This window comes from Lepisma saccharinum, chromosome 9, assembly GCF_977018435.1.
Source record: "Lepisma saccharinum chromosome 9, izLepSacc3.1, whole genome shotgun sequence".
In the NCBI taxonomy this organism is placed as follows: domain Eukaryota; kingdom Metazoa; phylum Arthropoda; class Insecta; order Zygentoma; family Lepismatidae; genus Lepisma; species Lepisma saccharinum.
This window is the reverse complement of record NC_139237.1, coordinates 88531732-88550213: the sequence shown is the minus strand read 5'-3', so window position 1 is coordinate 88550213 and position 18482 is coordinate 88531732. Positions and strand designations below refer to the sequence as shown.

At 37.8% G+C, this 18482-nt stretch overlaps 1 protein-coding gene and 1 pseudogene across 1 annotated transcript in view; both read right to left on the bottom strand.

Moving 5' to 3' along the window:
• eIF3c (eukaryotic translation initiation factor 3 subunit c) overlaps positions 1 to 15544 on the bottom strand; it is a 50951-nt gene extending 35407 nt beyond the window's left edge. The window contains exons 1-5 of the mRNA XM_083128562.1: positions 15466 to 15544; positions 9303 to 9423; positions 8130 to 8262; positions 4632 to 4776; positions 3510 to 3652 (exon numbers count right to left, since the gene is read on the bottom strand). Of these exons, the coding sequence (XP_082984688.1) occupies positions 3510 to 3652; positions 4632 to 4776; positions 8130 to 8262; positions 9303 to 9395 (514 nt within the window). The 5' untranslated portion in view covers positions 9396 to 9423; positions 15466 to 15544. The remainder of the gene's footprint in view (positions 1 to 3509; positions 3653 to 4631; positions 4777 to 8129; positions 8263 to 9302; positions 9424 to 15465) is intronic.
• LOC145992232 (EH domain-containing protein 3 pseudogene) lies at positions 13566 to 15442 on the bottom strand (annotated as a pseudogene).
• Positions 15545 to 18482: the final 2938 nt, after the last annotated feature.

The following is an 18482-nucleotide window of genomic DNA, read 5'->3' as shown; positions in this document are numbered from 1 at the left end:
TTTCGCATTATTTCGTGACAAAATATGGTCACAAAATGCACCTCACGCCTTTCAAAAACATGAAAAATTAACACTACAATGTGTTTTTTCAAATTTCGTTTTTTCGTCAAAAACGAAATATGCATGCCCCTACGCATCATGCATCAGCTCATTTTCCTCCACAAAATTTTAAATAATCTCATTGAAGCTCCTTTCGCCCTGTCGCAGCTCGACTTCTACGTCCCCTCAAGCAAATTACGACCAAGAAGGCAACTCTTCAGCCTCCGTCGTAATAGAACCAACGCTCTGACAATATCCCCAATTTGGAATATGTGTAAACATTTAATGATACCATCAAAAGTGAAAACAGTGTGGACTTATTTTGCCTGACCGCAATATTGAAAAGGAATATACTAAAATTATATAAATTACAATAGAACCTATGATTTATATGTTTGTTAAATGTTTTCTGTCTATATACTACATTCATCTGTGCAATATTTCAATAATGTTATCACAAAATTATTGTATAATGAAGCCATTAATGGGTAATATACCTGTTGCATTCAATTTCTGAAATAAATAAATAAAATAAATAAAAAATATCGCTTGCTGAATGCTGTTTTGTCGTATCTCCACAACATATTGCTGGCTGAATGATGTTTTGTCATATCTCCACAACATATTGCTGGCTGAATGCTGTTTTGTCGTATCAACACATGTCGCTGGCTGAATGCTGTTTTGTCGTATCTCCATTTAGTTGATGACATCATCATGTTTCGTACATGTTAATGAATCACGGTCTGATGTATCTGGCTGTCAAGTAGTATGAATTATCAACAATAATAAAATGCTTGCGCAAATCTACAGTAAGAATCACCAACCTTTCCACCCTCTGTAAACAACAGTCTCACTTCGAGTGACGTATCACTCCGCGCATACCGCCAGTTTTAGCAGAAGCTAAACAAAGATAAGCTGGGGAATAAAAAGAGATTGTTTATCTTTCTCTCCGTTTCTGTGCACTAGAAAACAAGAAGACTATAATAAGCACGTCTCATGCAAGTAATGTATTTTCTTACCTTGATTCGGCAGTTCCTTTTTGAACTTGAGGCATTTTCGGCGATCGACATCATCCTGTCAGAGCACGGTCTGTCAAATTTGCTTCCCAAAAAGGAACTCAACGTGGCACAAGAGGCAATTTAACGTCGACTGATAAAATTGTGAGATCGTCATCATCATCATTCCCCACAGTGGACAGGACGGCTCTTTGATTTAAAGAATACGAAAGCACCTTGCGTTGTATTGCGCTTATCTCAAAATCGGTGTACTTGTTTATACGAGCAACAACGTGTTTTTTTTTTGCGGGACTCACAACTTGACAGATCGTTTTCCGTTCTTTCACCACACCGAAAACACAAAGACACAGACACACAATTACACTTGGACACCAACTTCACTGCTTGCTCAGGATAGCACCGACACAACGTCACATAAACGTTAAGAACAACCTGTTTCTTGCCACTTTTCAAACGGGTGTATTTCCGAAAGACTACTCTGAAAACACGAGGAGACCTTCCAGCATGCATGGAAGTCGTCATGTTCGAAACTGGCGCTATTTTCTTGCTGTTCAAGTGATCGATTGTAATTTATACAATAATCACGTATTATTATTATAAACAGAAACCTTTAATGAAAATATATTTTAAAATGTATAATCCAATGTAAGTTACAAGTTTTTCTTCCATTAGTGTACCTTCATAGAACGGACTACATGATGCGGAAGAAATCCGTTATTAGGCTGTTGCCAACCTCAACACTTCTCACTAAGTCAAGTACAGAAACGGAAGTGGAATGTCGAATGTCGGCATATGATAGTGTGATTTCACATTGTCAGTGACGATCCTCCGGGGTTGGGGGAGGGGGTGGGATGCAGGAGTTGATCTATAATCCAGAGGTGTTCACCATCCAGATGGTGACACCCTCACACTCCGGAATACTTTGCAGGTAGGGGAGGGCAGGCCGTAGGGTGAGGGAGGTTGATGTAAAATGAACACCTCTCAACAAGAGAGAAGAAAAATGTGACAATATTTAAAAATTCACCCCCGAATATGCATTTTATTTTATATGTAGCGTACAATAATATGCGACTGCCTCAAAATATTTCTGTATTCTACAGTCTTCTTTCCCCACTTTTATGCTTCTCTAAGTTGCCGTTTTACGTAGTTTCCCTTGGTGTCTTTGCTGCATAATCCAGCATTTATGAACGGGATGAAAAGGACATACGACTGTGTTTTTGGATGAAGTAACTTTAGGATACTAGAATGTGTGTCATTGAGGTGTAGATCGACCATGTTGTGACACACACATTTGTCATTAATTACTAGACGATGAGGGATAGGTGATATTTGAATTCCAAATTAGTTAGCCGCCCCCGTGACGGAGTGGTTAGCACATCGCGCTACGACGCCAGGCGTCCCAGGTTCGAATCGTGCCCATTCATCGATTTCATCATATCATCATCATTTACCCGCATCTTCGCAAATTAGCCATAAGTGGCACAAGAGGGGAAGTAAAATAAAGCAACTCAATCAAACCAAATGAGTTATTTCCATTATTTTTATATAATTAATAATTATTAATTTAGTCAATCAAATCATATGTATTAGCTTACTTTCATCATCTATAATAATAAATCATAACACTTTCAAACATCAAATAAATTTAATGAAGAAACCCCGGTTTCAAAACATAATTTACCTCAATGTGTCACATTCTTCTAGCAAGGTTTTTTTTAGTAAAATCCTTTGGTACTGAACCGTCTTACTCCTGGAGGATAAGATGTAAATTTTGTATTTTAAATTTAGCGTTGCTTTTCTTCCACTTTTGGCTAATACCGACGATGAGAATGAGTGAACGTCAGATGAAATTGATGAAACACCCATGCCGGGATTCGAGCCAGGGAACTTCGGTGATTAGTCTGAAAGTCGGCCACCAGGCAAGATGTACATTTTTTTTATTATTATTATTTTTACATACATTCAATAACTTTCAACAGGTCATCAGTGATACACTGCTTATTCCGCATCTGTTGACAAATGGAATGTTTTTACACCTTGTAGGCTATGTGGATTATTTTTTTTTCCATAAGTTTGCAACACTGTTAGGGTACACGTGCTTTTGTTTACAGAAGGTCTTAAGTTCTATGATTCTCACTTTAGTAGTGCATTCAAAATCCACATAAATCAAACTTCAATCCATTCTCCTGAAGAGTTGGCGCAGTGGACATACGACAACATAGTATTCAGTTGGCGACATGAACTTGTAGATAAATAACATCAGGACATGAACATGGACATGAAAAAGGAGGGTGAAAGCACACTTGGAAAAAACATTTATGTTGCACGAAACACAAATATGTAGATTAAATTTTCAAAAAACTTGAAATGTTTTCAGAGTGTAACTGCCCCTTAGCTTCTGTTGAACGGGGACAGGGAGCATTCTTGACTTAGCAACAATAATAATTCTCTTACCATTTTCTTCCTCATCCTCCTCATCAGACATATCTGGATTTTCCCTGAACTTTGCTATATCTTCTTCGAAGTCCTTGTTATATTTCCTCAACTTCTGTCTCAGTGAAGACAAACACTTAGAGTTGTTCTTTGACAGGTGTTTCCTATAAAAAAAATCAGATAAATTGACAGTAAGCCTAATAACAGAATTTCGAGTGATATGTATGCATTTTTCTTCCCAATAATGAAAGATAAAAATTGGAGAGAAGTTAGCTGAAGTTTCGTACAAAAATTGTTCAGCAGATTACTTTGACTACCACAATGACCTGTAGTGAATCCCTACAATCATGTGAAGTTGCATTGAAAAGCATTGAGAAATTTCATCTTCCTTGTAACTTTCATTATTTGGAGGTACAATGTACAAATTTCACCTCCGCTAAAAGCACTGTCATTGCACCCAATACATAAATTAGGGATGGGCCGATATGAAATTTTGGCTGATACCGATAAAGTACAGATATAAAATTTATCGATACGATAACCGATATAAAATTGGAAATGCTCCTTGAAAAACCTGAAAAGTTCATTGACCTCCTTAATAAATGTGTATGTTGAGGTGATTGCAGTGAAAGAGAAGTTGCATATTTAGACATTTACTTTTTTAGAAAGTAGGGCATGGAGATTATCCATAAAAATTATAACAAAATGATAAAATTTTGCACTAAATTATCAGATATTTATCGATATAGTACAGATTAATCGGTCCCAATAATAACTAAATAACCTAAACGTGAGCAGCCTAAGAAGGGAGCAGTTGCGTCCCGAAACGTCGGAATTACATAGATACATACTCGCAAAATGTCAGTTATTAATATTTTTATATGGAAAATGCTTTGTTACTCAGCTTCCATCTCTATTTATGATGGGAAATTCTTTCCCACTAACCTTCCATTATTTATGATGGGAAATTCTTTGCTATTCACTTTCAATCTCTATTTATCATAGAAATTCTTTGCTACTCACCTTCCATCTCTATTTAACATGGAAATTCTTTGCCACCCACCATCCATCTCTATTTATGATGGAAATTCTTTGTTACTCACCTTACATCTCTATTTGTGATGGAAATTCTTTGCTACTCACCTTCCATCTCTATCTTCCCACACTTCCTTGATGAAATCTTCCAACTCCACCAAGCAGCGGACATAAAATTTTGGCGTTATACCATTTTCCTCCTTTGTTATCACCGCAAGAGCCTTCTGGTAAGACCGTGTGAGGTCTTCAAAACCTAAAGGTACAAAATTAGTTACCATGCTGTTAACTGGACATTATCCTTTGTCTAGTGCTTTTCTAAAACTATACTTATGCTAACAGTACATTTTGAAAGAGCACCTCATCCCTAGTCTTTTGGTGAACAATTCTCTTTTCACTGGTGGTGGGGATCGTACCAATAACACATGTAATTTTTTACTACACATCCGGTGTGCTAACAAACTAGTCCACGGCACCACCTGAACATTTTTAGATACCTGGGACATAGATTTCAGATACTATGAGAGGGAGCCACCATGAAGTAGTTTGGTAGCACACCAGATATCAGAGTTACTTTTTAAAATGAGTAACTGTAACTCTTTGTTACTTTTTGTCATGGCAACTATTTTTTTTTTCCGCGAGAATGCAGGAGTGGAACAAAAATTCGAAATATACAAATAAAAGAGGACACTTTATGGAATTGAACAATGTATGAACAAGGCAGGCATGTGTATGATGGGTTAGTAGGGAAGTGCCAAAAAGAAATTAAAAAATGTTGTTCTACATGCGTGTATTACTCACAAGGCTACATTGTCAGTAAAAAACTCCAGAGGTGCAAACCAACGAAGCAAGCAACCTATGAACCCTCACAGTAGTCCCCGAGAGTGTCCACAACATGCTGTCAACGGTGTGGGAGACTGTTTTGGACTGAGAGGAAATTGCCATCGCCGTGAAACGCGAGATGTCCCAACTCTCACCTGATGAGACGTCTGCACATGTGGGAAACCATACCCCACATCATTGGCAGAGTGTTGTGGATGAACTTGAAGACTACTTTGAGGGTTCATAGCGTGCTTGGTTTGTGCCTCTTTGTTTTTGTACAAACAACGTAGCCTTGTGATTAATACATGCCTGTAGTACGGAACTCTTTTTGGGCACTTCCCTACTAATCCATGGTACGCATGATCTGCCTTCTTCATACATTGCTCAATTCCATAAAAGTGTCCTCTTCCATTTGCATACATATTTTGAATTTTTGTCCTGTTCCTGCATTCTCGTAGTTGCCACAGCCTTCGTGTGTGTGTTTTTTGCAGAAAAGCTACATCTGCATGAAAGAAGATAGAAGGGTGGATACATAAAAACAGAAAGAAAAGGTTAACATTCCTGGCTGCCTGTTCACTTATGGAAAAAAAATAGCATAGTACTGCAGTGTAGCCACATGATGGGGGAAGATAGTAACCAGGTGTTAAAGACAAAAAGTCACTTTCAGCAGTGTTTGACTGCAGGATGGTGGTGGACAGATAGATGTCTGAAACATGGTGAAACATGTGACCAGGGTCAAAGGTGTGTGTGTGTGTAAGTTAAGGATAGTTACTGAGCAGCTAGGCTAAGTCCTGAGCTAAGGTACATGCACAAATGATATGTAGGTTCTTTGCCAGCATTTATCAGAGGATGGATTGGTGACCAGGGTAGTGGGAGAATAACAACTATTCTGAAACATAAGCTAAATCATGGTGTAAAATATGCACACTGGTGTAAGCTCTGCATATGTATATAGGGCATTCCACAAAAAGTGGTCCTACACACGTAATTGATTGATTTGGATTATTTTATGCCACTTTTGGCTAATTGCGAAGATGAGAATGAGTGGTGATAGATGGAATTGATGAAAGGACACCCATGCCTAGGCCGGGATTCGAACCCTGCACCTCTTAATCCATGTAAGTACCAGTGGCGTAGCGTTATAGTATGCCCGTACACCCGGCGTTCCCAGATATAAAATTTCAAAAATGCTTAAATGCTGTGATTATAAAGTAAAACGTGACTAATTTCATATATATTTGACCTTCATGGCATTATAATAGCTATTTTTCGCGATCCCCTTGCATCGCTCCACTCTCAACACTCGTTCTAGCATCTCTTTTCAATGCCTTTCCTGGCCGGACGCCGAGCAGGTTCAGCGTACAGGACTCCTATATTCCTTGCTGCCTTTATGGAGGGAAAGCTTCCATTTCTACAGCACGCGCGTATATGGGCTCTCTTACGCCAGCGTACGAGAGGTCTACCGTGATTGGTTCATGTGACCCTTCCTGCCTTCTGAAGCAGACGACAGTGGCAGAATTCCTACCCAGTTCTTCGCTCTACGTGCTCATGCAACTCGTGATATGTGATGCTACAATACGCAATATTGACTGACGTAACTTTACCAATCTCAAATTTACTGCTTCTTAATGGCCACTGCATTGTATAATTTATCGCACGAACAGCGATGTGTATTAGAAACTAAAAGATCAACACAGTTTTTGTCAAATAAGTTGGTGAAGTCCTCATGGTAGAAATTCAGCCTGTGGCTGCTCTACCACTTAACCCGCAAAACTATTATTTTTTTATTGTATTTTTCGTTATTATCTAACTACTTAATATTGTGTGAATGGAAATGTTTAGCATTCATTTGAAAACTCTTAACATCGAATAGTCTCTGGACAAAATTATTTTAAAATGTTTATCAGCATTCTCAAGATGTAATAAACAGTGGTCTGAATTACTAATCGGCACTGTTACGTCAGTAGAGTGTACGATATTTGGATCATCCACTCTGCTTTGCACAGTGCGCCGAGACAACAGAGGTCCCTGGTTCGAATCCCGGCGTGAGCACGGGTGTTCTTTGTCAGTATCCCTTCATCAATATCATCACTCATATTCATATTCGCATTAACCAAAATTGGTAGAAAAGCGAAATAAAATAAACCAAATCAATCAGTAGTTGGATCGCCCACCACAATGACGTCTACTGTTGTGCAGAGGCGCTTGTGATTCAGGTAAAGGTAAAGTGCTCCCCTGTGCATAGCACCACGCCATGAAGGCGTATAGGGGGTGTGGGGGGAAACGCCGGTAGGTTTTTAATTACTTGCGTCATGCAGAAAGATATAAAAAAGGTATAGAACACCAGAGTTCAAAACATTTGTGGCATAGTGAGGCATCTAATTTTCTAGGTAAAACATGCAATGATGATGTTTTATTGAAAACCCAGCTTACTTCAGGCAAATAATAGCTGTGGCGACTAATACCATAAATAAATTAAGCAAGAAAGGGCCGACTCTTCCTTCGGACTTGGCATTCCCACCCAAAATGTCCATGCTACGCCACTGGTAAGTACCGAAGTGAATCAATGTGGTAATTGATTATAGTTTTTAATTGCATTAACATATAATTGCTTGTGTATGGATAGAATCTGCATATTTCACCAACAAAATTTATTAGCATCTCTTGCCTAACAAATAAAGTCAAACTTTGTTACAGTTTTAAAGCATCACACCATAACAAATTTTCGTTAATGCTTTTCATATCTATTTCAATTATTGCTAAAATTCCTGCATTATGATAACTTACTTGACAGCATGATGGTCATGTCTTTGACTTTCTTGCAGTTCTTTATCTGCTTTATTATATTCGCCATCTCTTCGTAGCGCTTCTCCTTAGCAGAGCGCACAATGCGTTTTGTATCCTCCTCCTCATCGCTGAACTGAAAACAAAGAACAGTGTCGAGTGTTACACATGGGAAAACCGCAACACAACACATAAATGAAACTATTTTTTAAAAAAACTTATTTACTAGGCAGGGTTTCTAATTGGACTTGCATTCGTATCTAGGCCATCAAACTTATCAATCAATAGAGGCATGACTGAAACACAAAATGTGAAATAATGTTCACTTCTCAAGTTTTTGTAAGCCATGAGGGTGCATTTTCTTACCATAGTTTGTCACGAAATGATGCAAAATAACTCTTAAGCATAATATTTAGAGTACATTTACCAATGTGGCACTTTCTGAACTCTGAATTATCATTTAAGATATGCAAACCATGGAAAATTGATTAATTTTGCTGTAGATATTTCAGTTTTAATGGACTCCTTTACACAGAAATAAGCTTAATTCTTATATTCACCATCAATATGTGGGTTTAGTAATCAGTACTGATTTGATCATGCTAAACCGAACACCACAAAACATAAAAAGTCATTGGAGTTCTGTATTCCAAGTTACTTGGATGACTACTCAAACTGGCTACTTGGTTTGCTAGTGGTATATGCGGGTGCCCAAGGGACGTACAAGTTAGATCGAACAGTTTTGATTTTCATCAGTTTTTTCTTCTGATTCAAAGATTCCAAGTTTTGCCCTCATTCATTCTCGCACAAAAATGTCTAATAAGCAGTAGTGTTATACACGTTTAACCTTGGTTTGGATGCAGCATCCAAAAGCTGCTCTATCTCGGTGGTTCTCAACCTGTGGTCCATAGACCCCCCTGTGGGGGGGGGGCTGCTATGCACTCCAAAGGGGCTAGTAAAAAAACAGGAGAAAGTTAAGAGGCAAAAACTGCTTTAAAAGTTACATATTATCAATGGAATGCTAGAAATGAAATTATGCCAATATTTAAAAACAAGAAAATAATATTAAGAGATTGTTTACATTAAGTAACTCCGTAATACAAAATAGTATGTCACAATTTTCTATCATTAGAATAAAAACATGAGTATTCCTTATGAGAATGCAAGGACACTTACTGTGAAAACAGCTGTTTGTTGGCGCTGAATTGGTGCTTCTTCAGATGAGCTCTCGCTCTCCGAATCGGATCCAGTTGCGAAGAAACGACTCATGTTGCCGGCTCGTACACACCGCTATCTCCTGGGAGGAAAAATACAACTAATAAACACCAATTGCAATAAAAAATATGAGAAAAACAAAGAGTTATGCAAATGAAATGACTGAATGTAAGATACTGAATTTTATTGCCCAATTCACTTACCATGAGGTCTACAGTGGAGGCATGTGAATGGAATGCTAAAGCCTTTGGAAGGTAAAACCAGTGTGATAATGGAGTGTTAGAGGCAGGGGTTGAAAAAAAGTTAAAATTAATTCAGGTGCCAGCCCCCTTTTCTCAGAACCTACATTTTTTTTCTCCAAATACAGGTTCAGAAAGCCATGCATCCACCTAGATAAAGAAATACATAGCTATTAATTAATTAATTAATACAAGATTGGATTAAAAGTAAATCATTCTTGCACTTGAGTGCCCTTCCTAAAAAAGTGCTACCGGTAACATGACAACTACTGGCAGACTCTACCATATCACTTCAGATTTTAAAATTTGACTACCAACAGTGCCAAAATTTATAATGGCATGTTTATTATTCTGCTTTAATGGTACAAATGACACAGAAAACACACAAAAACATTAAAAAAAAAAAGGTAATGGAAATTTCCACATGTGAAATCAAATTATTAAAAAAAATAAAAAAATAGAACCTGGATTTAAAAGTTCAGGTGGCAGGTGAAAATTTTCAGACACCATGGCAATTTGGCACCCTGTATTTTTCTACCCGTGGTTGGAGGTAAAAGAAAAAGAAAATTCGGTACCACACTTTATACAGACTACCTCATTTGATTCAATTTCGATTTACTTCTGTTAACACATACTGCGGAATTTTAACGATTACTTAAGATTATGTTCAATATATGCTTTCGTAGTTAGGTTAGGCAGGCCAGGTTTGGTTCTCTTAGCATTAAAATAAAATCCCTAATGGGGACAAATGAGGTAATCCGTACAATACTAAAGTACCAAAAATACTTCCTCCCTCCCTCCCTCAATCTTTCTCAACTCCATGAACGCACATTAGTTGACAGCATTTTCCTTATTCTCTCCGTATCTCCTTCTAATGCAAAATACACTCTTTTATGAAAATTATGCCAAAAGGCATAATAACAGGCACTGAACGCACCACTGTGTGTCACATGGAAAAAACTGATGTTATTACTGGGTCACTGCTTGTAAAATGGTGTGGTTCAACACTGGTTGCTTGACTTGGAAGAATTCTAATGTTCTACAGTTGTGTTTGCAGTTCAAAATAGTTCTAAATGAATTTCTTATATATTTTACTAACAAGTGCTGCCAATTTTTGGTAAAGAAGTATCAGCATATTTTCAACTGCATGGTTTAGTAATGTACCACAGCTACATACTACATTTTTCGTTAAATTTGGTCCACAGTGGTGGGTACAGGGAAGTGCCGAATACCAATTTTTGTGTAACATTTTTATTTTCTTCTTGTTATTCCTTTATCTTTCATTATTGGGAGGTACGTGAACTTTACGGCAAGCTTGGAAAAGCAGTGCCTGGAGAATTGTCATGTGTTGAGGCTAACATACAGGAGAAGCTGCTGTCTTCTAAAGGTTAAGTCCACTTCATGAACAGTTTAAAGTGGGATCTGAAACACTATGTGCCTTCACCAGGGTATCGAACCGGGAACCCCTTCATTATAAGGTAACATTACTGTCGTGTGTGAAGCTGCAGATGTAAATGAACAGTGCAGTTTATAAGACTTTTGGGAATTGTCAACATGTTTGTGGGTACTAACAGATTGTGTTTTGTCTTTTAGACATGGAGTTTATTATAAATTGTTAAGTGGCAGTTTGATGTTAAATAAATAATATTGGATTATGTGGTGCATATCTTTTAAAATCAACTCGACACATTGAGTGCAATCTCAGTGTGTTTGAATACACAACAATTACCACTACAGTGGGTGCACTCTTAACCAGGCACCATGGGACTGGATCCATGGCCGGATATTGAAATGGTCAGTTAACTGAATTATGTACTGGAATAAAATTAACATCACTACATCACTTCACAAGATGAGCAGGAAAAAAAAGCACAAAAAACTACTGAACAGTATGTACACATCGTTCAAACTAACGACTGTAGACTACATATTTAAAAATACGGTACTAATTTACTATTCCACAAACAGATTTCTTCATTTTTACCCAAGGAAACTACTTACGGTAATAAGTTCCTGTAGCATTGTCTAACATCTGGAAGGTGTTTTCTGTCATGTGGGAATGTATCATAGCGGAAATTCATTATTTTTGTTGAAAATTAATTCTCCGATGCACAATAGCCTTTGGCACGTACACCTCGGTAGATTATCGCGTGTCGTACTTGTCTTTTGTCGATTGCAGGATTTCCAACCATGCCATTGTTTTCCGAAAAGATGGCGTGTCGTGGATGCGTGGTGAAATCTATACCGTGTGTGGAAGATCCACTGGATTTTGTAATTGGGTACTTGAAAAAATGGGTAGCCCCACAAACCATTGACGGATAGTCCCAAAAAACATTTCCGGCAAGGTTAGGTTAGGTTAGGCAAGCATAGTTAAAATTTTGTTCGTAAAATAATGCGAAGCAGCTGTTTCTTACGGAAACGAAACAACGCAAATAAAGAAGTACTTGTAATGTGAAAAATTGACATTACTTTCATCAAAAAAATGTGAATACACCTTAAAGAATGTTCAGCGAAGCCGATAGGTAAGTATGAATGTTAAAAGTGACGAAAGAAAGAAGTTACATGTGTTTGTGGAATAGTATTTTTTTTAAACCAAAAATACATACAGTACTACATGTATTTAAAGAAGTTTATACTATATTCTAGAAGAAATCAACATTTCTCTTTCCTCAGCCGAGCAGCCGGATAAGATGGCACCCATTGTACACCACTAGGAAGCATACACAGGATACAAAGGCATTACTTGTAAATATACTAGTACACCACTATTGAATAAAATACAGTCTACAACTGACTCTAGTGGAAACTTTCAAATTTCAAAAATTTAGACATTATATAACCTATATACCTAATTTTAACATGGCTCAATTTCGATTTACTTCTGCTAACACATACTGCGGAGTTTTAGCGATTACTTATTATTTTGTTCAAATATATGCTTTTGTGGTTAAGTTAGGCAGGCCAGGTTTGGTTCTCTTATCATTAAAATAAAGTCCCTAAATGAATTCTACTAACGTTCCAAGTTACTTCTACATGTAATGTATTAATTCCCACTAGTCTCTGATACTTGCAGTAGCTTGTCAACGAAAATGACATGGTCCATGGGATGCACGCATGCTTGCATAAGGTAATTTTTTCAAGTTGCTTTTTTTTAAAAAAAAAAAAACCGTGTTCATTACTTTAAGGAAGGGGTACTATTATAGTATAAGGGAAACACCTCCCACAAACCATCCATGGGTAGCCCCAAAGCCATTGATGTTAGCCCAAAAATTCATGATAGCCTCACGAACCATCACAGGGACGAGGTATGCCTACTAGGTTAGGTTCCATTAGCACTCCTTTCGTTTAATTTAGCATATACAGACAACATCGGCTTGTAGCAGTAGCAATATCGCGTATTGTGCTCTCGTGCAGAAAGCAAATGGCGGCAGCAGCAATAGCAAGTCAGAAATAGATTTTCGTAGAAAACCACATGCATTTGCATTAAAATGGATCAAAACTACATTCCCGAACATCAACAACGCTACAGAAAATGATTCGCGTAAGTACTTTCTCGTGTAAATTTGAAGAAATCCATCTCCGGTATAGTAAAGTGTTACCCAGAAAGCAAATGGCGGCAGCAGAAACAGTGTGTCGAACAGTGATTTTCGCAGAAAAAGACATGTTTTAGCATTAAAATGGATCAACACTAGATTCACGAACTTCGACAACGCTACAGTAAATGATTTCCGTAAGTACTTTCTCCTGTAAATTTGAAGAAATCAGTTTCCTTTATACTATAATGTTACCAAGGAAGGTTCAAATTTTGTGTGACAATGCCCAAAATTCTACCATAATTAGTCTTCCTGCTAGGAGAATTTGAAAAAAAATAAAAAAATAAAACAATCAGAACCATTACCATAAGATAAATTAAAATAATCATTAAACACATTGCAAATAGGCAATTCACTTATATATTTGCTTTCCTTAGTTACATATCTTTTATTACACACATCCTATTTTCATGTTTATGTATTTACTGCTGACATTATTATGTAGCATTTAGAACCATCACTGAATGTCATTATGCATTAGGTATTGACTTTGTATGCTTTGATGCACTGAGGGACTTCCGAGGGTACATTAAAACCATTCAATTTGGCATCAATTAAATACATTGCCAATGAGAACTCAAATGCATCCAAATATCCATCTCCATCCATGTCTGCTAGATTCCATATTTTTCCAAGAACAGATTTTGGCAACTTCGACTTCATCATTTCAACTTTAGCAATATCGCCGGAGACCTTGCCTTTAACAGGTTTGAGATTTTGAAACAATGCTGTATATTTTTTCCCTTGTTCACCTACCAAACACTCTGCATAGCTTCCACTAGCAAGCACTGCATTGGAAGAAAATGGATTCCATTCATCACATGTTCGACCTTTGCTATTCATTTCGGAATCTGTCAATTGTTCACTGCACACTACAGACATTAACTGTACAATATCTGATGCCAGCATGGAGTCAACTACATTAATAAGGTCGTTTTTAATTGGATTAAATTTGAAATCATGCCGTAATAACTGTACTTTTATTTCGTTGACATTAGGGAAGTCTCCTTCAGGTATATGGTGCTCTTTCTGAAGCCAATGACATACGCTGTTCAAGTTCTGAAGTAACTCTCTTTTCTTGCTGTCCTGCCCAAACACTTGATTGTTTTCTTTCTTAAGATAATCAATTACATAGGCATGAGTTTTGGCTAAATGTGCTCTTTTGACAAAATCATTCAATTTTCTTAACAAGGAATATTTAGGAAGAGATTCCAGATCTGTAAATAAGTCTTGTTCATCATCTTCAAATAATTTCCTATTGCCATGACAACGAAAAGGCTTGCCCCAAAAGGAGCCTATGTAAACGCGAACTACTTCTGGAGTTACCAACACTCTACTTAGGGACCACATTAGAGAACCATAAACCCTCAGTAACTCTCTGTCTTCAATAGTGTCAGATTTGTTAAGCACAAAGCGAATCTTCTCTTCATGGTGCTTAATAGCCATAATGAATCTCTCGAGTTCGCTTGAAACATCTAATTTATGAACATCGAAAAAAAGGATAATTCTATCTGCCCTTTCTGCAAACCACACCAGCACATTTATGAAATCATAACCACAGTCAAAAAGCTCCTTGCCACTTGACAAAATCCCAGGTGTATCGATGATTGTTAAGTGTTCAAGTACTGCAGAATTCATCAAGGAACATTGAAGTTTATTAAGAAGCGCATTCCCAAACTCGGACAATGATTTAAACTGTCGTCTTGTGTCAACAACGAGTGTGTGTCCTGGAATTACAGTCTCTTCTTTACCCTGCATGAGAATAACAAATTTGTCACTCGTTGGTTCAGGTCCCACTCTCATTCCTGGGAAATCCTGGCCTAGTAAATATCTGATAAAAGATGTCTTTCCCGTCGAGTATTGCCCTACCACCAACAGCAAAGGTTTAGAATCAAAATCCGCATCTTCCAAAGGCGCGGCATGAAAATCATGAAAGTGGTGGTATTTTTCAAGTGGCAGCAGTTTTACCTTATACAATTCCTTCAAACGTTCAGTAACGTCACCATATATTTCAGAAGTTCCTTGCTGTTTCGAGAAGCTGAACATTTTTCGAAGTTTGCATTAACATTTATTACTCAAAACTCTGTTTCTTGAATTTTCGAATTCTGCATTTTGCGACACATTATGAAACCCAAATTTTGTGACATGCTTCTAGCTCAGTCCATATGGAACCAAAATGTAACCCCCAACACATTTTACAACTCTATTCACAGCTTTTTACAGTTCACACAAGACTACCTGTAGTGATTACAGAATGTTTAACTTAAAATTCAACAATTTGTAAACACTTACATAAAAATGTTCACCACGGTAACTACGAACAAGCAAGGATGGATTCCGCTCACAGATTGGCCATGTGGATGTTCTGGCGATATGCCCGCCTTGGAAGAACTACGAGAAAACAATATTAATATTATAATTCTTCTCGATTTAAGTTACACTATAGTTAATTCCATAAAAAATTATACAATATTAGTTGTACATTTACAAGCAATTATCAGGATAACCTCTCAAAATGAATGAATCATTTTCACTTTAGATCTTTCATTGCACTAGTGGAACTTTCGTATAACAAGCAACTTTCAATCCAGGATTCCGCACATTCTAAATCTCATTAATTCAGCCATCATTTGCAACATGTTCAGACGCTGAAAATGTGAGCAGTTAGTTCATGCTGGTAGTAAAACTGTGTGGAAAATCTCGTACACTCACCTCATTTAGTACTCCGGCAGTTTATCTCTTTACATACATATTTACAGAAGATACAATTATACGCTGTATCTTTTAAGAGAACCAAACCCAACAAGTCTAACCTAACCAGCACAGATTAAGGTAGTGTCTGCTGCCACGTTCTTTTTCTGCTGGAGCCTCAAAAGAGATGCGCGTGGCAGCAAACTCGGTATTTGTTTAATCGTGATTTAATCATTCTATGTATGCAATTACGTCTGTATCACATACTGTGAAGTTGTAGCGATTCCTTTCACATAAATGTTTTAAGATTAGGTCCTTTAGCATTCTTCTAATAATAAACCTAAATGCTCTCGTAGTTAGGTGTTAGGTTAGGTTCCGTTAGCATTAAAATAATATCGCTAAATGCTTTCTAAAGAAAAAGGTACTAAATTACCTGTACATTCATTCCCACTAATCATAAATTTGCATTTTTCTCGTCTTCATCTATTCTTAAGATGTGTAACATCCTTTTAGCAAACCAAATTACGTGGCAGGAGCAAATTTGACGCTTATTCTTACTGCTGACACGTGCGTGGAAGCAGACTCGGCCACAGATTAATGAGATTATTACTATCCCAAAAAGCTACGAGCCAATGGCTTGACTTGCTTTACTTTATAGACCGTGTTAAAAATGTAAACATAAACATTGGTGAGGTCTTGCCCGGTCCCCCCGGAACTTCCGGTTTAGGCCAGTTCCCGTTGTTGGCAGTGCAGATTCACCGGCATACGAAGTAAGAAATGAGCGCTTGTTTTCATCAGTTGTGCGACGATAGTCAAGAAAGGTATTTGTTAAAGTTCTACTATGAAGGAGTGGATGTCTAGAATCCGTCGGATGATCAACTGCAGAGCAGATTTTTAAAATATGACGTGTCTTTGTGGCCGCCAGTTGTGTCTCATGTACACGCACGACGAACTCAAAACGTACAAAAGTTTAGATATATTCAATTATTTTGTAAATGGAAAAGTGAGGGAAAGATAATTGTATAAAACTAGTGATATTATTATATTATAAAGTAAAGTAGAGTAAAGTAAAGTAAAACTTAAGTGAATCTTTGCCAATAAATCTGCAGAAGTAATGACACATAACAAATGCTAAAGTAAATATAGTACTTTCAACGTCGCCTATCCGCCTGAGGGATTTAGGGAAAACCTATGATATGGCATACCACTTTCACTTGCACGAATATACTTCAAACAACAAGGGAGTTTTCAGATTGAAGCGACAAGCGATATCAGGATTTCGCACAGAAGCATTGGATCTAAAGCAAACCATTCACCAGCCACGCTTGCGCAAATAACAGGCCGGGGCAACACAATGCACGGTATTGATAAAACGGCCCAGTCCGAGCGACAAGCGACACCTACAATTTGTCGTGTCGCTTTAATTCGGAAGGTGTTTTTTTTATTTTTGAATGTTGGTTTCCAAGAAACAGGTATCGCTGCAGTCTGAAAGCTTCCTTTCGAACCAATTCATCAAGAGAAAATGCACGTGTCGCTTGGACTGGAGTGTTGTTTTGTCAGCACCATGCATCGTGTCGCCTCGGTCTGTTGTACTCGTATGCAAGGTGAATTGTTTCCTTTAGAGTAAAGGGGCTGTTGCTTGTCGCTTCGGGGTGTAATCTCCGTGCCACTTAGAAGTAAATCCTCAGTGATCAATGAAATTTTTCGAACCGAAGCGGCACGACAAGCTGCACGTGTCGCTCAGATTCCCAATGGCGTGTATTGTGCCGCCTGAGACTTGATTTTCCATGACCGGTAAATGCTTATTTATAGACTAAATGGGCCTGTGTCGCTTGTCACTTCGGTACGAACCACTGCTGTCGGGTGTCGCTTCGGTTTGAAACCTCACTAAGAGGCGTGCTTTTCACCACAACACAATACGCAGATAAACGATCAACATGCTTAACAAAATGCAAGTCGTACAAATACTTTCCGGGTACCAATCCTTTCTTCGTTCTGCTTGTATCAACAAGTTTCGTCTCTCTACGTCCTTCGGAAACCTACGAAGAGATACTTGACTCAATAAATTTGTTCCCGATCGAACTGTGAAACCATATTCTACACAGTTGACTCCCTATTTCCTTGTAAAAGAATCTCCACCTTGCTCTTTCATATTAACGTCCATAGCACCTTAAGCATAACCGGATGTTCGAGGGGACCAGACGAGTGCGCATGCTCCGCAGTAGCTCCGCCTTTAACACCGTCTATACTTCGCTTTTTGTGACACTTTTGGCTAATTTGCGAAGATGAGAATGAGTGATAATATGATGAAATTGATGAATGGACATTCACAAACATCCACGCCCATGCCGGGATTCGAACCCGGGACCCCTGACGTCGCAGCGACGAGCCAATGGCAAGCAGCAATCACTACCTAAAAACACACCTCATTGTTATTACTAACTTCGTGCAGATTCAAAGGCGACAGCAAGGGGGCGGGGGCAGAGGAACAATAGATTTCTGAGATATCAGAAAAAAATTCATGTAATTCGAAATGTGAAATTATATCGAGATACGTATTATTACAGATAATATCTTATATGTGACTTACAGGCTGTAAGATATAGCCATGTTAAAAA